This window comes from Mus caroli, chromosome 7 (genome assembly GCF_900094665.2).
Source record: "Mus caroli chromosome 7, CAROLI_EIJ_v1.1, whole genome shotgun sequence".
Classification (NCBI taxonomy): Eukaryota; Metazoa; Chordata; class Mammalia; order Rodentia; family Muridae; genus Mus; species Mus caroli.
In genome coordinates, this window is record NC_034576.1 from 74,699,629 (window position 1) to 74,721,877 (window position 22,249).

Consider the following 22,249-nt stretch of genomic DNA (forward strand, 5'->3'; position numbering starts at 1 on the left):
AATGGGAATGGGTGGGTAGGGAAGTGGTGGGGGGTATGGGGGACTTTTGGGATAGCATTGGAAATGTAATTGAGGAAAATACGTAATAAAAAAAAAAGGAAAAAAATTAAAAAAAAAAAAAAGAAAGAGTTGTATCTCTTTGAACAAGGAATTTGAGGTTTCAGAAGCCCAAGCCATGCCTAGTGTGGCACTTACTTCCTGCTGTCTGCTGATCCTAGATGTAGTATTCTCTGCTCCTCCAGTTCCAAGTCTGCCTGCATGCAGCTATGCCTCCCTCATACCATGTCAATAATGGACTAAACCTGTGAAACTGTAAGCCAAACCCAATGAACTATTTTCCTGTATAAGAGTTGCCATGGTGATGGGGCCTGCTCACAGCCTTAAAACCTTAACTAAGACATTCATTTTTTTTTGTACTTCTCAAGTTTTCTTTAAGCCACTAGTCTGCCAATGGGCATGTCCCAGAGGCACCAATGCTAATCCTTCTGTTTCCAAGATGTTAACATCTAGACACAGTAAGGAATTTGTCTGTGTTCACAAACATGTAGCAATGGATTAAATCTAAGGCTAGAGTGCTAAGAATGTCTCACTCCATAGAGGAAGTTTCTTATGCTAATGCTTTAGGTACATTTTTTTTTTAATTTTCCATTTGATCGCTTGGTGTCTCTGGGTTTCACTTCTTTCTCTAATATCCATACAATGCATCATTTTGAAAAATTACTCCTCCCTCCCATTTTTCCATGGGGTTTTCTTATGCAGATTTCATAGGAATGTGTATTATTTAATGCGTTTTGGCAATGTTTTGAAGAAAAGTGTCCTCTCATTTTCATCTAAGAATCTGATATGTAATCAGTGATTTTTAAATCAATAGATGAAAATTCAGATAAAATGTAAAATACTGTTCCTAAGACATAGGATCTCTCTCTGTCTCTCTCTCTGTCTCTCTCTCTGTCTCTCTCTCTGTCTCTCTCTCATCTTTATAGTAGCCAACATTTTATTCCCTTCCTATACTGTAAAAAAAAGTATATCCATTTTATTGCTTTAAAAATACCAAGTAGCCATGTAACAATAACAATGCTCACATAACCTTTAGTATTATTTATGCTTTCAGAAAAACAAAGGTGTACTTCTGAATCACAAGGATGAGCTTGGATCACTATGACAGAATCCACGAGGTAAGTGATTTAGAAAGTAAAGAGGTTATTTGGCTCTCAATTCCCATGGCTGGCAGATTCAAATTGCATGGTGCTGGCATCTTAGTTTACAGAAAGGGAAATCAACCTTTGCAAAATGGTCCAAGCTTTCAGGGTGCCTTCATCTTACAATAATCACTTCCAGGAGCAATCATTCTATCCTACAAGACCAACACTAACCCCTTCCTTGGATGTGGTGCCTTCCATAGTTAAATCTCATTAGCCTGGCTTCTGCACCCATTCATGAGGACCAGAACCTGAACACTCCTGAGTCAGAGACTGTCCTCAGCAGCAAACATCATGACTCTTAACATTTGAATCCTAGTTGCAGTTCTGAAAACTGAAACTCATATAGGCCCTACCTGGATTGGGGTGGGAGGCAAAGATGACAAGTTGGTTTTCTACGGCTGTGATTAAACACAATGATCAACAGCAACTTGAGGAAGAAAGGGTATATACCTTACAGTTTGTAGTCCATCATATTGGAAATCCAGGGCAGAAACTTAAAGCAGGCACTGAAGTTGACACCATGGAGGAGTGCTGCTTACTGGCTTGGTCAGCCTGTTTTCTTATACATTCTATAACTAAAAACCCAGGACTAGCACCAACTATAGTGGGCTGGAACCTCCCATGGCAACCATTCATAAAAAAAATAAAAAATAAAAAAAATAAAAAGGAGCCCATAACCTTCCTTACAGGCCAATCTTACTGTGGTGTTTTCTCAATTAATATGTCTATGTTTGCATAGAGTTGATTTAAAAAAATCAGAAAAGAAGCTTTATAACATATATAAATTACCTGCTATCTTCACTAACCTGAACCCCTTCCCTTCAAGCAGGCAAAAGACAAAGGATGAACAGCCTTTTGTCTAACTTAAAGAATACTGGGATGCATTTGGGTTTCTTATGAGAGGCTCTTCTGGGACAAGTCTGTTCATGTTGCCCTGATGCTCTAAGAGATCGTCTAGCAGCTGGATGTGCACCCCGCTGGCTTTATTTACACATCTCAGATTGAACCAGGGGATGTGGTGATAACAGTTTAGCAGATACAACATTGCATCTGCTGCTGACACCACACTGCCTGGGAAGAGTATGAGCGATTCATTCAGAAAGACAAACAGCAGCAGCACGGCCCTGGTCCTCTCACCACAGAGGCTCCTGACTCAGACAGAGAACTGTGGGTAGGAAAGAGTGATGACCATTGGTGTGACTGCACAAATGAACAAGATGATTGCAACTGACCACACCACCACAGCGGGGTCTTCCTTGTGATTATAAACCTGCAAAAGTGGATACCTCATGACTGGGGCTCCTGTTGATGTGCAATTACCTGTTATTGATAGCAGAGGAGGGAAAAAGAAGACTTCAAATCCAGAATCCAATCTCACAAGGGTCCTTTTGGTTACATGTATGCATGTAGTATGTATGTTTGTATGTTTGTACATGCATACATGTGGGGCATATGGAAGTGGATGTCAGAGGTTGGTGGCATTGTCTCCATCCTTTATGTATTAGACAGTTTCTTAATAGAGCCCAGGGCTTGCTGCTTTGCTACACTGGGTGGCAAGCTTGCTCTGGGGATCCAGTTTCTACCTCCTATGTGCTAGTATTCCACATGGGCTGCTCTGCCCTCCTGTTTATGTGGGTGCTGGGGATGTGAACTCAGATCCTCATGCTTGAGTAACCAGTCACTTTAGCTACTTTTATTCATTGCTCCAGCTCCCCAGTTCCTGCTTTGTGATTTGTTTCATTCTCTATAAGAATGAGTGTCAGTAATGCGGGCAAAAGAATGACTAATTCCAATTCTTGACTGGTAGAAGCTGAAAAGGAGGGTGACCCCATAGGAAGACCAGTAGTCTTAACTAATCTGGATGCCTGAGATCTCTCAAACAAAGAGCCACCAACCAGGCAGCATACAAGAGCTGGTCCTAGGACACCCTCATTGTTTTTAAATTGTACATTTGCTTATAGGGCATTAGAAGGTCCAGTCTTAGGCTGAGTTTTATAGAGAGTTAAGGATCAATAGTGTGCCTGTGGCATAACATAGCTGCTCACTCTATTAAAGTGAAAAACATCACAGAGAATACATCAGGTGAGCTTGCCTTCCTTAAGGCCTTGTTGGCTCCCTTGTGTCTCCAGTGAACACAGCTCTGTCTGTAGGTGCAATGGCGGAGCTTTGAGCCTCTGGGAGAGAATTAACACCGTCAACTGAATTTACAATTAAGAATTAATTATATAATCAGTATGTTACTTTAAATCTTTCCTGCTTGTTCTGTTTTAGAAAAACACTCATTTTCTCTATTAATTATCTAAGCAAAATCAGGGAGATACTCCTGAAAATTGACCCTGACAGGAAAATAAAAAATACTTTAGACATGCTTGAAAACTGAGTGGTGTTTGTCAAAGAATGTTCACAAGTCCCCCAAAAATCAAGACAAATCTTTTATCTCAAGATTCTCCCAGTAATGTCAGATACCCAGATGAAAGATGCAAAACTGGGATTTTAGCCAAGGGATATGCATTGTCTGTTTTAATTCATTGAATATTAGAGAACTGTAAGTTGAAAACTTGAATGATCAACATTAGAAATTGATTGAGTAGCATGGAAAAACATCTTAATATCTGTGCTAACAAAGGGCTTGTTAGCAGTATTTCTGCTGCATGATATTAAAAACTGTCCCCTAGGCAACTTAGCTTCATGAACTAGGAACCTACTTCAGGGTTTAGCCCATGAGGTATGTTTAGGGGTACAGGTAGTCAATATTATGGGGCATGCTATTACATTGGAGTGGGGTGCTAGAAGCCCATGGGCAACTTACCCAGACTACATAGTTGTGAAGAGCAAAACAAAAAAACAAAACCCAAAAAACCCTGTGTCAAACACAGCAGGAGGCAAGAACCAACACTCAAGGTTGTCACCTGATGATTATAAGTGTATTGTGACACTTATTCATCTAGAGGTCCACTCATAGACATGCATGCACAAAGGTAATGCCAGGTTTATTTATTTTTATATGTATGTCTATGTAGAACAGAAAAAGAGGCCATCAGAATCCTTGATACTGTAGTGCCATGACAGCCATTGCAAGCTGTCATGTGGATGCTGGGAACTTATCCCAGCATGTCCTCTGAGCCATCTCCCCAGCCACAAAGATTATGTTTTAATAAATGGGAAAGGCAATACATGCTCTTTCTGGAGAGTACTTCTATCTCAAGTAGATCTTTCACTTTGAGAAACAAATACAAAACTCATTTGAATCAATACCTGATCTAAGCAGCTTTACCCTGCTGTAACCATCTGATCCTGACAAAGAGCTCTGCCCTCCTGTTTTTTCATCGTGTGCTTTTTGCCTTTCAACAGGAGTCTTGTCTGGTGTCAAACGAAAGGATGAGAAAAAGGAAAGATCACAACCGCTGACATCTTGAAGAAGATGCTGGAAACACACAAATGTAAAGGAAGCAGCCATCCTTAAGCTTTGGGACTCAAATGCTGGGTGACTGATACCTTGGAGCAGCTGACAGACAGATGCTACCATAAGGTAAAGATGACTCGTGTGGCTCCTGTAGCTGGGGCTACTGATGGCAGGTCTACAAAGAGAGATGGATTTTGGCTTTGTCATGTGCATCCTTTACCTTCCTCCTAGGTAGGAAAGGGATGAGACTAATGGGTAAGATATTCATCTGATAAAGAGAAGTAAAAGTTAGGACTGAGGATATGACTCATAAAGAACTTGCCATCTTACCATGAGGATGTTGGTTTGGGTCCCAGAATAAACAAGCATAAAAGGCAGAAAGGTCAGCATTTATGTGGAAAGGTGTAAGTGGGGTGAGACAGGCAAGATAGATTCTTGAAGCTCATTGGCTGGCCCACTTGGCTGCACTGATGAACTTTTGATAGTAAGCAACCTTGTCTTAAAAAATAGTAGATGGTGAGTGGGTAGAAAAGGCATCTGACTTTTGACCTCCACACTCGTGCATGACATACCCACAATAAGATGTATAGAACACACATACACACAATTTTCAAAAGCTATAGGTAATTCCCACACACTGAAATGACTCAAACATCAGCTCCTATAAACAGTCTTGATTCCCTCAACATTTCCCTCCACCAGCCTCAGTGTCTTTCCAACTATATGCAAAGGTGACTCCTCTAGTTGCTGTTGCTGCAGTGTGGAATGAATGAATGAGTAAATGAATGAATGGATGGATGAAGAGTGACATGCCTGTTTCCAAACAATGTAATACACTTTACCAATAAATATTTCACTGGGAGGATCTGGATTTGAGTCCCACTATGAATCTGACAGTGAAATCGCTGAAGGGTTCATTTCTCCTCAATGAGATTTGTTAATTAATGCCTGGGGGGGGGACTAATAGCCAGTGGGATATTTTGCATGCTGAATGAGTTAGAGGACACAAAAGGCTTCAGTGCTTGAACTTCAAAAAGTCACTAATGTTTCCATGCACTTGAGTATTTAAATGTCTTACTATCTTGTTTTAGATCAATGCTGTTACAGTCATTTCTTCGTGCGTTACTTTCCTGGTAGGAAAAAAAAATGTGATAACTCTATATTCTGCCAATTTCTTTTTATAAACTGTCAACCTATAAATTATCTAAAATGTATCCTATAAACTTCCTGGATAATTTGGAAATAGGATGGGGTAGGCCATCTTGAACCTGTAGCTTTCATTGAGAAACACATGAATAACCATTACTACCCTTAAAAAAAGACTACTGGGTGGTGATCTCTTCAAGCTCCCATGGTTAGCTTCAAATTCAAAGCAACACAGGCAGCTTCAAAACCGTAAGTAAAGGAAACTACAACCAGTAAACAGAGAAATGACTTTTAGGGTGTAGAGGAAAGAATGTCAGAAGTGGGAGAGAAATAAGAGCAGGGAGGAGAGAGTGGAATAATGCATAGTTCACTGGAGTGACAATGGGAACGAACATAATTTACTAATATGAGAAATGGCCTGTGGATAACCAGGACACAGTGACCAGTTTATTCTCCCATAGTTTCATGGAATAATTTTAGACGTGGGAAAGTAATCAGCTTGATGTAGTACTGAATCCTGAAGAAACAGAGCATTAGACTCTGTGCTTTTAAATAGTAATGCTACTTAATAACAGCATAGAAGACACATTGAATTTACAGTCTGGAGTGTCTTGCTTCACGCTGTTTGAAAGCGCATACCAAGAACAACACTTATAGTGGATGTTTTAAAACATCTTCAAGTACCAGGGACTCTGCTCAGTGTCATGACAAGCAAGCTATCCGAATAATGTCCGAGGACTAAGTTAAGAGCATCTTTGGATTCCTTCTGAAGGAAGAGAAGACTCAGCCCTTTGAAGAATGGAGACTGGGTTTTCAAAAAAGGAAAAGTGCATGGGATCATATGTCAAAGAAGAGCAAGAACTCAGGAATTTGCCCTCTTGTGATTCAAAACACACATCAATGGGTCACTAAGAATTGGCTGCAACCCATTCTCCTACTAAAATCTTAAAAGTAATAGAGTATGATAGAAACCTAGCAGTAAAATGACCACATTCATAAAAAACATATTAAATCAAATTATCAGAGCTTCAATATAAATGAGCATTTACTTTACTACCCTAGAACTTTTGATGGTCAGGTTCTCTATACTACATTCTGCATATAGGTTTGTGCTTGTTCAAAACTTGTATACACATATATGCACACTTGACTGCATACTTAAAGCTTTCCATTCAAAGAAGCTTGATGGAATTTTTTTCTTTGCTTAACAATATTATACTTTGTAATTACTAACTGGAGCTGTGTTCTATAATTAACAAAAATCACTGATCTCCACGTTGTATGTGTGTCTGTCTGTCTGTGTGTTTCTGTCTGTCTATGTGCCTATGTTGGTATGTTTATGTCTGTGCATATGTGAGTGTGTTTGTATGTGTGTTTCTGTCTGTGTCTATATGTGCTTCTGTGTATCTCTCTATGTGTATACATATGTCTGTGTGTATGTATCTCTGTGTGTGTATATGTGTGTACTGGTGTTGTTATTTTTACTTTCTTAAGAACATACAAAAGAAAATGAGCAAAACTCCTCTTTCTGATACATTGTCAGACAGACAACCCATGGTCAATAATATTCTTTAGTTTAAGGGAACAAACAATTCACCTCTCTAGGAATTACCCATGGGAGTCCTGGGCCCCACATCAAAAGGACATTGCAGGTTAACTCTAAAAGAAAGTCCCAAGTGCTTGACATACATGCAGATCAGGATGGAAAAATCTGTTTAAATGCCAACAGTGATGGCATGATAAGTACTAAAAGAGTTATTTTCTAATGTGTTTGTGTCTGAGAGTATGTATGTGCACCAGCTATGTATAGTTGCAAACAGAGACCACAAGAGGGTAACAGATTCCCCCTGGAATCAGACTTATATATGGCTGTGTGCCACCTGATGTGGATGTAGGAAACAGAATCCAGGTCCCCCACAAGAGCAGTAAGTGCTCTTAGTCACTGGACCGTCTCTTCAATCTCAGAACGCTAAGTTTTCTAATGAGGAACAGTACACGCCATGCTAATTCATCTTTACTTATTACAGAATGTCCCTCAATGAATACTTAGACATTTCTTGTTTAAAGAAACATATCCATTATCAGAGTTTATTCATAACCGATAATAAATGGATGAATTTCTTTTCTCATTAACACTGACAGGTACCCATGCCATTATCAATGACCCTGAAAGAAGAAGCCATTCAAGTCTTCCTATATCTAGTTATACAAAAACTAACCTATAGTGTGAATATCAGAGCAGGCTTTTTTTTCTGATGGCAAGAAGCAAGATGTTTTTTGTTTTTAATTTTAGTACCTCCTGTTAGCTTTCATTTTTCTGATGCTAATAGCAAATGCTGTAATATTCTATGTAAGTAACCATTGGGCTGGAACAAGAAAGAAACTCTCTGGAAAAGTATTTATACTTTCAACAATGAAAACAAGATATTATTGTCTTATATGACCTTTCATAAATATGGGTTACAGCATTTTACACAATCGTTTCTTGGTTCATGCTTCAATTACTGACCTTTACTGTGTAGAAAATTAATGCAATTTTCATTGTAGTCCATCCGTACAAATAAGGTCCACATGCAGGATTCCACATAGGAAATTTAATAAAAAGAGAAAATGCTAACTGATTGTTGTTGGCTGAACTCAGCCATTATCTGTTTGTTTTGGGGTCCCTAGAAAACTATAGTTGCAACAAGCAATCTCTTACGTGGACCATCTGGTATAAGAAAGAAGGATTTCTCTTTCTTCAAAGTTTAGTTTGTGTGCTTTGTTTCTTAAAAGCCAAAAATATAGTTATCTGCAAGATGTATGTGTAACACAAAAGAAAAGAAAGCAGAATTGTGACATCCAATCTGGTTTCTAACATAGATAACTGCAGTGTGCTGTTAAGAATGAGGAGAAGCCAGAGGCAACAGTGATATCATTTTGCAACCATCTCTATCCTAGACAATAAAAGTATGACAGATCCCAGACCATGCATGTCCTGGTCTATGAGTCAGAGAAAGGCAGAAGATGGGAGTACACTCTTCCTCAGAGAAGCTGGGCTAAGCAGCCCTTTATCCTCCATCAACTGTGATGGCATTTGCTGGGCAGGGGAACTGGAGATGAAGGCGTGTCACTTTCAGGATATATGGGTAGCATGGAGTAGCTTCCCTCACTTCTGCCTTTGTAGGGAACAACTCTATATTTATCATTTGTAAATGGCTCCTCCTGTATCAGATGTTTCACAGATCCCAGAAGCACGTGCTGTCATGTCTAACACACAGCAGAAGTCGTGGGACTCTGTGAAGAGGATCATTCAACAACCCCTGTGGTAGGGAGTCGCCCTGTCATTGCCTGGCCAGGTCTCAGACAAACACATTATGGTGCTGGGGACCTGTCCACAGAGAGAAAATGATGCATTGAAACACACGTGGGATGTGCCCTCAAGAAGTCTTAGTGCTGAACTTGAAGTTTAACAAATCTAGTTTTAGTTTAGCAAATTCCCAAGAGAAGAGTCCTGGCTAGTTTTATGACAGCTTGACACAAGCAAGACTCCTTTAGGAAAACAGAACTTCAGTTAAGAAAATGTTCTGAACAGGCTGGCCTGTGGTCAAGATTATGGAACATTTTCTTGATTGATAATGGATGTAGGAGGGCCCATTTCACCAAGTGTGATTCTACCCCTGGGCTAGTAGTAGACAGCAGGCTGAGGAAGCCCTGCAGAACAATCCAGTAAGCAGCATCCCACCATGGCTTCTTTAATCAGCCCCTGCCTCCATGTTCCTGCTCTACTTGAGTTCCTGCCCTGATATTTCTCAGTGATGTATCATGTTGTGAAAGAGTAAGCTGAAATAAATCAAACTCTTTCCTACCCAAGTTCCTCTTTTATCATGGTGTTTTATGGTAGCCATAGAAACCCTAAGACAAGAAACAAGAGTGGCATGATATGGGCGGAGACAAAAAGTATGCCAGGCTCCCTAGCAACAGAAAGGTGTGTTTATCAGAAAGAACAAAGATAGCTTTCTTTTTCTCATTTGGGATTTTTTTTTCTTTAGAAAGTTATTTAAAAATATAAAACCAAGGAAACAAAATGCAATGGTTATAACCAAACTCCGACGCGGATATGCTGAAATACCTTCATAGAAACATCTCAGAACTGAATAAACCCTAAAGTGAGTGAGGGCAGCCCCATTGCCAACCCTCTCCACACAGAACATGTTGATAACACTTTTGTCTGGAGTGCCACACTAAGCCCTGGTCTATTTCTGTGGATGGCCTTTTTAGATGCTTTCTTCAGTGAGCCTTGCCCAGAACTAGTTGAAATGCAGCACACATGGCTCCTTCTCTAGAACCCCCAGGCAGCTCTTGAAGAGATTATGCTCTGGGATAAGACTCTAGATTGGATTTTGCTGCCTGGTAGCCTGTTGGAGAACACATGAGAGCCGTTATCTTTATCAGTGTAGCTGGGGCTACTTGCAAGAAATCTTTAAGATCAGGCCTGTTTACTGCTGACATTCACTGACACAAGTAGGTACTACAGAGTCATCAGACCCTCTGTTGAGATTCAAGCCATTCCTTCCCATGCCTCCTAGTCAGCTATGTGTGATTCTGGTCTAGTTTCACACAGCCTCTAGAGACTCTGGAGATACTAGAGTATATAGGTGATGGACGGTTAGCTGTGGGGTCAGTGTAAGGAGTTGTTCACCTATGCAGCTTTGGGGAAGTTGTCATTTATGTGTGGGAAAAAGTGTTCAGTAGTGCAGCTGATTTGGGATAACCCAGGCTCCTATAAGTAACTCCTCACCCATGTTCTAAAATAATTCCCATAAATCCACTGGGGTCACAGGTCTGACCATGGTGAGTTTGTTCCACTCCCTCTTGCTGCCCTATTACAGGTAAGAAGCCATTTTTTTGCACCTGTCCAGTGAGAGTTCACAAACTACTTTTACATCAAGTGTTTTTGGGTTTTCTGTAGGATTGTTTGATATAGTAACTCAATCTGTACCTCAGCCTGTTCTCAAACTCACAGCAATCCTCCTGCCTCAGCTTCACAAGCCCTGGGATTGCACTTATGAACCACCACCATAAATTGGTCTATTCCCTCCTGTTGGAAGCTTTCAAAAATGTGATATGCTAAAGATATTCTATCACAACTGTCCCTGGGGGGTAAATGTGGTCCTATTTCATGGGTGGCACATTTAACAGATTTAGATAAAACAAAATCTGCCTCACTTTTAAGCTCTGTTTTTTAAAAACTTTAATTTTTGCCTAGTGTGATATTGTGATATAATAAGAAATACATATTTTGCCTTGGGTCCTGGCTGTTGGCCAGAACTCTTAAAGCTCTTGAGCTCTGCTAGTGATAAGAGCGGCAGGAGTGTGTTCTCTTATATTCGGGTTTTGTCTTTAGTTCCTGAAACAGGTCTGGATCTAGAGAGGTGGCAGGGGAACCTGTTGCTGCAGAACAGGGCCCTTTCCTTCACACCCAAGATTAAGTGAGGGTGGGGGGGGTTCTTCTGAAAAGCCCCTGGCTGGGGGAACATCACACCCTAGGAATCAGGCATCTGATGATAGGACTGAAATCTGTGGTACCCCCACCCAAGCTCCTGACCCTCCAATCATAGAGACAGAATCCACTATCACCAATGGCCAATGACTTACCTAATCAATCTTGTATTGATAGAGAAACATGCATATACACATTACTAGAGCACCAACCATTGCCATGAGGCTTCTGTGCCAACAAATGTAAGGATTTTCTGGGCCTAGAGGGAATGTGGAAGCGCCACACCCTGTCCCATATGAGTCCTTCTGCATCTCTTCTACTTGATTGTTCCCAAGTTGAATCATTTACCATAAGCCAATAAGGGGAAGCAAGTATTCTCCTGAGTTTTTTGAGCAATTCTAGAAACTTATTAAATCCTAGGGATAGGTTACAGGAGCTCTAACATACAGCTGGTTGTCAAAAGTGCAAGAGGGCAGTGGCCTCAAACAGGTTTAAAATAACCACTTGTAAGTATCTAGGAAAACATTCCACTGTGTGCTGAGCTTGAACTTTGCCTAACATTCAGTGGTTTGATCATTCAGAAACCACTTGATTCAGATAATCAATAATTATTAAAAAACAAAACAAGCTTTTATTAGCTATCACTTCTATTCTGGAGAGAGATGATTTTTAAAAATACACTGTGCTTTATTCTATTGTGTCTTTAAAAATGATCGCCTTTAGATGACGGATAAGATTCACTCTGTAACACTCATTTGCTTCAAATGGGCAAAACCATCTGGACCCCTCAATTAACTGCAAGGCTCTGGTGTCACAGAACCAATCTCTGAACTGATGTCTGTTCTGAAGGCATTCCTATTGCACACTTGCTCTGCAGGTCCTCCTTTCTGCCCTTTCTTCTCCTACAAGTCTCCTCCCTGCCACCAGCATGGGCCCCCACACACCCAGGTTTTAAGGGACTGGAAGTCCATTAAGCTCAAAGCCTCTCATTTGGTACTTCACTTTTTTTTTTTCCACTTTGTTCCAGAAGGCTTGCCTGGAAGTGTAATGACAACAGAAGCAGCAGATTTGAGAGATTGTCCCAGGAGAAGGAAAAGGACAGATGTACACAGATATATAGCAGAGAACGCTGCCAGCAACAGCTGGGGAAGTGACAGGCTCCGACGTGGGTGACCACCCCGCAGAGCGGATGCGAACCTAAAAGGAGCAGCCACATCCCTTGATTTGCTCTTGACTTTTCTTCCCAGCGACAGAGAAAGGACCTTCTTGGTTTGTGTCCTGACTCTTAGAAAAGTTCGGGGATTTGCTCCTGGTTTACCCCCCTCTTTCCTTCTCCCTTTTAACATGCTTAGAAAAGACTAAATACCTCTGTGTACAAATCATCATCAATGTCACTAAAAATAATCATACTGAGATATGAAGGATGGTTGTTACTAGTATGATATACATCTGAGAAAAGTAGATGTCATAGCCATATCATTTTATATAATCAAGAGGCTGATCCTTTTTAAATTATAATATTTATATAATAGTATATAAGGACAAAAAGTAAAAACAGGCACAACCTGGAAAAACACAGTGTGGCCAACATTAGTTCCTATTAAGGGACTGACACTTAATACACCACTTACCTTTTCTTCCTCTTTCTCTTCCTCCTCTATGTCTGTGCTATCCTGAAAAGAAATCCCATAACTTGTTAATTGAGTTTGACAGTCAACTGGGATTACCCAATGCAAATGAAACAGGCATTTTTAAGTTTTCTTTCAGAGCTGAAACTCGTTATTCTCTTGTAAAAAGTCACACTTTAAAAGCTCAGAGACACTGTGGCAAGGTTATAAACAATATGTATTATCTGCTTGAAACCACTAGGTATAAATAAATCTATTGTGCAAGTGTCCTTTGACAGCATCTACCTTTAAAAGTGCATAGCCAACTCATCCTTTCTGTTAACAGTTTGGTTCTTGTCTGGCTGATAATCCAATTGCTATGTTAAATCTGAAAATACTTACAGTTATAAGGACAATTCTTTTCCCTTTGCAGCCATTACTGAAACAGTCTACAGTAGAAAATGTATTTGTTTAAATATAATCCTTTTTAAGAGTGCTACATTTTCCCCCTTGTGGTTGCAGGAACAGAGAAGGGAAGGAAACCAAAGACTCTGATATTGACTAACAGGAGTGTGTCTTTAGAACAGGGGCTAGACACAGCTGTGTTGCTACTGGGTTTGGTTAGAGCAGCTTAGATGGCCTTCCTGGGTAACAGGAAATTTTTACATCATGTAATTGCAATGTCTAAAGGTGAGCATTGGTCAGCTATGAGGCCACATGCCTTTCCTCCCAGTGCTCTGGAGACAGAGGTAGTAGGATCTCTGTGAATTTAAGATTGGACTCTGTACAGCTGTCACCGAGACAATCAGGGATATAAAGTGAGACTAAATTACAAAACAAAACAAAAACATCATTTGGGCTCAGGAGCAGGGGAAGAACAGCCAGTAGAGAGAATCTGGGACTTTTTCAACTGGAAGACTTACATTTCTGCTTAATCATGTGATGATCAGACTTCCTATTCACTATGGCTCTACCAGTTTCAAGCAACTTTCTATTTTATAACTGTTAAAAGCAGTGACTATAAAGTGACCAGAGTACTCTACTCTATTCCAACAACCCTCCAAGTAGTCATGAAGTAACTTCTCTCAGGCTGGTGATTCCTCACTTCTGATAAGCCTCCCTAGCTTCAGCTGCCAGTCTGTAAGTCACTCGCTGACTGTATAGGCGATTAGCTTATTCACCATTGGCACCATTCATGTCTCATAAAAGCCAATAGATAGATAGGAATGCCATGAAGAAAGGTTAGTGGCGTGCAGGTAAGTGAGGGTTGAACACCGTTATAGTTGGGAGAGTTAGATGCCATCATCTTGAGGCATGATTTCTACAGTTTGTCCCTCTGATTTTGGGCCATCACTCCAAGGCCCTAAACCTTCATTGTACTACCCTTGACAAAATGAATGTGGAAGTTCTTGCCTCATTCATAGTTGTGGATTTGAATATGTTTTTTAAATAAAGTAAGTTCTTAACAATGAAAATTTGCATTCCTACCCATAACAAGATATTTATGAACATCTGTAAACACAGCTGTATACATACAAATCCATAGAATAAAAAAGATCTCATATACACAGTAGCAAAATAAAACCTGGCTAAATGTTGCACCAATGTGAGTTGACAACATTTACTATTACAGATTTGTCCCTACTAGAGATGTTTCCTTAATTTATATTCATATAAAATCTAGTCTATAAATACAAATAAACTATAAATCCATTTTTCTTAGTCAGTTCTCCTATCTTATTGATAGGTAATAGTTATAAAATCAAAGTCCAATACAAGCAAACTTTGGAATTTCTTAAGGGTCTACCTCTGCCATGTGCCTCTTCTTCTTCCTTTGCTCCACCCTAAATAAAGCCACAAATGTGCCTCAAATTCTATTCTTTTAACAATGCTTTTAAATATGATAATATAAAACCATATATGACAGTCATTTGCATTTGAATTAAGGAAAAACTCATGTGTTTATGATGGTTTTAGAACGAAATTTAGCAGGCACAGACATTTTAGAGCTTTGGCTTTTAAAATCTGTTTTCTTAAATCAGAAGTGGGAAAGTCAGATCCTAAAGCAGGCTATCAAATTCAAGTCCCTGTTCACTTAAAACAGAAAAACATGCCCTCAGCCAGGATGGACGAAGGGTATCAGGAGTGCCTGTGAAATAGGCACCATGGATTTCCTTTAGAAGGGATGTGTACCTTTTCCCATAAAGAAACTTTGATGGCTAATAGGAAACATCATGGCACATGGGAATAGAGGGTGAGGGCTAGTCCCACCTACTTGCTGAGCACCCTGGAAGTTGGAAATCCCTAGAGAAGCCTCAATGTGAAGAATAGCCTAACCCAGTTTTCCAGAGAGTTTTACAGTGTCCTGGATGGGGCCAAGGAACCACCAAAGTGTTTCCTCTAGTGTTTAGGGTAATTTCCAGGAACCCTATCAAAAACCAGATAGGTGCACAGATTTCTAGGGAGGAAATGACAGTCAATATCCAGAGGGTCCCTGTCTTATTGAGAACATGAACTAAAATGTGGGACTATCAGACAGCATAAAAAGGAAGATATAGACTATGGGGAATAAAACACAAGCTCTGCAAAATGACTTGTATCTCATTCTGTATGACTGGAAGGGTAGGCTGGAGCATGGTTTAGTCATGGTACTCACGCACGGATGCTCTTCTATTCCTCACCACGACATTGGAAGAACTCTGAGGATCTTTGCTTACCTGGCTGTCCTGGATGCTGCTGGCTTTCCCTTTCATGGGTCTGAGGAAGTTGTACAGAAAGAGTAGCAACAATGCCAGAGGGATCATGTAGAGTTCAAAATTCCAGACGGTGACCAAAAACACCTACCAGGAAGACAAATAAAGACTTAGTGACTATTGGGTAAAACAGAGGGTGGGAATTTTACATTGCTAAAATCATTGACATAAAAGGATTAAATTTATGGATAGTTCAAAAAGGGTGAAGGCACAAATGGGTACAGCTACCATGAGCAACGGTGTGGCAGTTCCAAAAAGAAAAAAATAATAAAAACTTGAAATATGTACAACCAAACTATACCATTACTGGCATATACCCAAATGACTGCATTTCCAATTACAGAGACACATGCTTAACCATGTTCATAGTTGATCTATTCACAATATCTGGGACATGAAAATGACCTAGATGATGAACCCTTAAGTGATGAAAAAATAGTAAAACAAACATGCTCCCTCTGCAAAGTGAAATTCTTTTCAGCTGTAAAGAAAGATAAAATGTATAGGTAAATGGACAGAAATGGAAAGACACTAAGTGACCTAGCCAGACCCAGAAAACCAAATAGTACATGTTCTCATTCATGTGGTTGATGATTTTAACCTAGCTTACCATTGCCTGAGTACTCCACCCTGACAAGCATCCCCCTTGGTAGGAGTGGGTGAGAAGGTGCTCAGACTCTCGGAGCAGGTGAGAATGAAGCAGCAAGCTCCTTTATTAATTCTTATTAAATTTATTTAATTAAAATAAAGGGGAGCACCCTTTAAACCCTCCACTTGCATCCCATTGGTTTGATCCTAAGCCAGTGTGTCCTCCAAGAGGCATTTCCAGATTGGCTGTTATTGTCTGCGTTACCTATCTCTAGGTTCTTAGGCAGGCATAAGTTTGGCCCTCTGCTGCCTCTGTGGCTACCCCCCCCCCCGTTGTTTATTAACTTTTATGCAGAAGTGACCACTGCCCTGGCATGGGGCCTTTCTGTTCTCATACAGAGTGACTACTGTAGAAAGCATGGAATTTCAAAAAGACCATGTGTTGAAGGGCTTGGGATATCTTAGGGAAGAGTGAATAGTAGAACTCAAGTGATAGAAGGAGCATAATGGAGAGGGAGGTTTAAGTGGGGTGAGGGATGGGAGGAGAGAGTAAAGAATGAGTTTAGGGGAAAGAATAACTGAAACTGAGGATGACTGAAAGATGAAACCTACTGCTTGAGAAGCTATAGATAATAAATGATTGATATATAAATAGATTATAGATGAACATATATAGATAGATAGATAGATGGATGGATGGATAGATGGATAGATAGATAGACAGACAGACACACGACAGACAGACAGACAGACAGACACGTGACAGACAGACAGATGATAGAGAAAAGCAGAATGTCCTTACATTGGAGATAATGTTTCTCCCAGAAGACATAAGTTGCTAAAAAATAAACTCCAGTGTTGGGTATGAGGAATTTCTAGGCTTTTGGCCAGGGATGTCAGAGACACTCACAATAGTATGGAATCTTGTAACTACTCCTTGTTGCTAACCAGAACTTCATGGTAAGGCCATATTGCTGAGACCACCATATCATAGGATATGGAAAAAATAAAGTTGGGATTGACAAGGAAGCATCCTCTCTGATGGCTGGATATCAAAGTACTGGAAAGTGGTATGTAGGCTGAGAGGGAAAGAATCATTAACATTTGATCCAAAGTGTTAACCCTATGGGGGAAAAATGCCTGGGCTGACAAAATAGGCCTATACCATAGTTGCACAAATATTATAGGAGTAACCAACTACACTCTTAATGGATTAAAATAATCCCCAACACAGGAGGAAATGCTTTTTTAGTAATATAAATCAGGCAAGAACCCATTGTTGGAGAGATCATAGGCTTCAGGGATAAGCCTATTACTATTATTCTGCTAAATGGACAAGTCTCAGACTTCCCTCTAAATTCAGATCTTGGCTATAGTATAGCTCTCAGACCTCATCAGAGGTGTTTCTTTGTTCAGGTGACACTGGCTAATGCAGAAACTAATAACTGGTCAAAATGCAGAGACTAGCAATCATTGGAGTACTCAGACACAATAGAACATCTGTATCACAGCCTCTTTCCCCAAAGCTCAGGGACCATTGCAGAAGAGGTGGAAAGACTGAATAAAGGAGCCAGAGGTCAGCGAGAACTGGAGCAAATTAGTGTTTTCTGGATGTGGAAAGACTGCCACACTGATGAACCAGTCCCTAGCTAAGGAGAGTCAATGGCTTCGGGGGAAGGAGACTCGGTTTTCTTTAAGGATGTGACCTCTGGTCCCTGGTAGGTTACTACACTTTGGTTCATGGAGCCACACTCATGAGTATATGAGAAGCACAAACAGAACTTGGTTATGGCCAATTCTGGCTATTAGTAAAGACAATTGGAACTATGGATAATGGCTGACAAAATTTCAAACTACATACAATTTAACATACACGTAAGCTTCCAAAAAACTGAGAAAGTTATGAAATTGTAGGGCTCTTAGAAAATAATCAGGTAATATAGATGTTATACAAGATATGCAGGCACTACAAGATATGCAGGCACATGGCCCAATCCCTCTCAGCTGTGAGACATGCTGTGCAAAGGCAAGTGAGAACTCAAGGCCCTAAACTACAGCCCAGTCTAAGACACACAGGCAAGCAACAGGGGCACTACCTCCAAGGACACAAACTATGAGAACTCAGGACTGCTTTGGGGGGGGGGGCAACTGTTGCAATATTTGAACCACACTTGGACACACAATCTATGAGATGAGCCACAGGGTTTGTAAGTGATAGCTTCCAGTATGTGGAAAAACCTCTAGATAGAATAATTTATCATAAATATAAAAACTTCTTATGCAAAAGTAAGAGCTGAAGACTTTTTCTTTACTAAAATTTAAAGACATATAACTATTACATATTGTTCTATTCTTTTACCTGTATGTACACATGCACACACACACATTTTATATATATATATATATATATATATATGTTTATACTTTACATGAAAACTCAAATTTGAATATGTGATATTTTTCTATTTTTAAAAAATATTTTCTAATTGTTTTATTTATTTACATTCCAAATGTTGCTCCTCTTTGCCAACACTCCAAGAGTTCTTCATTCCATCCCTAACCCCCTTTTTCTCTGAGAGGGTATTCTCCCACCTATCCCTGTTATTCATCTACCCCCTCCCACCACACCCCCAGTTGTATTAATTTTTAAAATTAGCAAATTTGTTGATTTTTTGTTCTTGTTTTAAATAATATTTTACTTATTTGTGGGGAGGTCCTAATGTGTGTTCACATGAACTATGAATAAGAAATATCTTCAGTTTCTTTGTATTTGTAACTTGGGTTTTCTTGTTTAAATGCCCCTACAAAGCAATGTACAAAGAGATATTGGGGGAGAGATTATTGCCTAATTCCAAACTTTAATAAAAATTGTTCTGGTTTTCTAATTGACTATCATTAAGCATGATATTGGCTTTTAGTTTCCACTAAATAAATCATATTACATTAAGAATATATAGAAATAATTTAGTTTTAATATAAGAAAATACATTCATATATTCACTTTATAATACATATCCATCAAATATTTTAAAGGTACTTCTTTGTATCTATTTAAAATTTTTTTAATCTTTTTTTTAATTAGGTATTTATTTCATTTACATTTCCAATGCTATCCCAAAAGTCCCCGACCCGCTCCCCCACCCACTCCCACTTCTTGGCTCTGGCGTTCCCCTATACTGAGGCATATAAAGTTTGCACAACCAATGGGGCTCTCTTTCCACTGATGGCTGACTAGGCCATCTTCTGATACATATGCAGCTAGAGACACGAGCTCCAGGGTACTGGTTAGTTCATATTGTTGTTCCTCCTATAGGGTTGCAGATCCCTTTAGCTCCTTGGGTACTTTCTCTAGCTCCTCCATTGGGGGCCCTGTGATTCATCCAATAGCTGACTGTGAGCATCCACTTCTGTGTTTGCTAGGCCCCGGCATAGTATCACAAGAGACAGCTATATCTGGGTCCTTTCAGCAAAATCTTGCTAGTGTATGCAATGGTGTCTGCGTTTGGAAGCTGATTATGGGATGGATTCCCGGATATGGCAGTTTCTAGATGGTCCATCTATGTTAAATTTAATGAAACATTTTAAGCAATAAGATGTCCATTCATTCTAATAAGAGACTTTTTAAAATGAGTATTATTTATTAAATCAGTAATGGATGGTGGCTGGTCAACCGTTTTGGTTTATTTATTTTTTATTTGTTTTGCCATTTTCTTAAGAAAGATTTTATTCTCATTTTAATATATTAATAGAATATATTAACATAAACAAAAGATTGAAACAATCTTTAATTTCTTGGGAAAACCCTTTACTGAAGTCCAACGGTCTCTTTTTTTGTTTTTGTTTTTCGAGACAGTTTCTCTATATAGCCCTGGCTGTCCTGGAACTCACTTTGTAGACCAGGCTGGCCTCGAACTCAGAAATCCACCTGCCTCTGCCTCTCAAGTGCTGGGATTAAAGGCATGTGCCACCACACCCAACTACCAACAGTCTCTTAATATATATTGTTGAACTGAATTCACTAAGAACAACAAAAACAGTTTCCCATTGATTCCAATGAAATATACTGTTTGATATTTCTGTTATTTTCCAATTTTGGAATTAGTGTCATTGTGACATCACATAAGCATTCTTCAAAACTTTAAGACATCTGTTATAGTTTATATGCTCGGATGTTTTAAGATGACACAAATACATAGACCCCCCTCCCCCTTCAAGAGTTGAGATTTTTCTCTTGTCAGTCTTCTGTGACTATTTATATTTTTCAAAAATTAGACACTTTAGGTAGCTCTTCCCTGTGCTATATTCCACATATCCCCAAAGCAATCTTCTCTTAAAAATGGAAAGTTGTTCTTAAATGAGGACCCTTTGGGTGCTCATTAAAAAGTACACAGATATTATCCAAGTAATATAAATTAAAAACCTGTGAGATATGACAATATTTTATTCAATAAAAATCTTACATTCTCTTTATGCCTAAAATGAGAACATTCATTTTACCCATTATAGCTCCCCATTCAAATGGTTGTCCTCAATGAATGTGTTACATAATTTTAACTATGTAAACTTTGATTGAAATTATGGATTTTTGAAAAGACAGTGATACTTGTAACCTCAGGGTTTGTACCTTCAATATTCTACCTTCTACTGCAGGAATCCTCTTTTACGCTGAAATGATAAGTCTATTTTTCTTTTCAGTGAGAGTTGCATATATATGATCTTTACTATTTTGACTTTTAATAATTAGAAACAAGTAGTCAATTTAAAAATCCCCCTATAGTCACTTTTAGCAACTAAAGTTATATATCAATGGACACCTTTCTTTTATTTCTACATGGTTACTTCCATTTCAAACATGCTGTTGAAATTTCATAAGCCACGTCAGCAGAAAATAGTTGTAAGAAAATTTGAGCACCGACTGCTCTTTCGAAGGTCCAGAGTTCAAATCCCAGCAACCACCTGGTGGCTCACAACCATCTGTAACGAAATCTGATGCTCTCTTCTGGAGTGTCTGAAGACAGTTACAGTGTACTTAGATATAATAATAAATAAATCTTAAAAAAAACAAAAAACAGAATTTTAAAACATGTGACTATAGGTGTGTGTTTGCACATCTCTGTGTAAGACATGACTTCATATAGATCAAAGAACCATTCTTCCTTTATTTATGTATTTATTTCATTTTCCATTTCAAAGTTTCCTTGGATATTCATCTATCATCTATCTATCTATCTATATAGATATTGATGCAAGTTATATATACATTATATATTGGATAATTTTATATAATTGGATACATAAATTACATATAATGGATATATCAATTATGTATGTATATAACAAATAAACCCTAGTAATGATATTTTTCTTTCAGAACTGAGTATTCTTTGGGTCCTTAGTGTATTTTCTGATTTTTGACCCAACAACAATTGCAGTCACAGTGGTAGCACTGGTAATAACACTGCTAAAATGATACAGAAAAATTCTAATGTAAAGTAGCATTTTAAGATACATATGCCTCTTCAAAGCAAGGCACTTTAACAATATCTCATGGAGTTTATAATGTATTAAATAGAAAACTTAAAAATTCAATTTAAAAGGAGGCTAGGCAAATCAAGAGACATGAAACAGTATTTATATGTATCATGTTGGCAGGTGATAGATATTGATTCTAAGCTGACTATCAAGGGTTAAGGGGGAAAAAACATGCTCACAAATACAAATTGATTTAAGCCTGTTATTTAAATGTAAATTTAAAGAAAAGTAAAATAAAGGAGAAACCACACAGAAATGGGGAAAATGAAATATTCATTTAAATCCAAAATACAATAATGGCATTATGAAATACTCATTTAAATCCAAAATGCAATAATCGCACTAAGTGTTAATGTATTAATCATTATAAACATAAATGGCAGAGATAAAAAACAACTCTATGGGAAAAATCAATAGATTAAATAAAGGAAAAATTTATAGCAAAATAAAGATTAACACAACTGAAAAATAAATTGCCTTGATGATTAAATAAAGAAACCTCCACTGAGGAAACCTAAAGTGCAAATGATGTCACT

At 38.8% G+C, this 22,249-nt stretch overlaps 1 protein-coding gene across 3 annotated transcripts in view; it reads right to left on the reverse strand.

Moving 5' to 3' along the window:
* The window catches only part of Mctp2 (multiple C2 and transmembrane domain containing 2), a 228,181-nt gene that overhangs the window by 31,781 nt on the left and 174,151 nt on the right, over positions 1-22,249 (reverse strand). For all 3 annotated transcript variants that reach the window (XM_021166947.2, XM_029480148.1, XM_029480149.1), the window contains 2 exons: positions 15,558-15,680; positions 12,865-12,906 (listed from right to left, as the gene is read on the reverse strand). In XM_021166947.2, the coding sequence (XP_021022606.1) occupies positions 12,865-12,906; positions 15,558-15,680 (165 nt within the window). The remainder of the gene's footprint in view (positions 1-12,864; positions 12,907-15,557; positions 15,681-22,249) is intronic.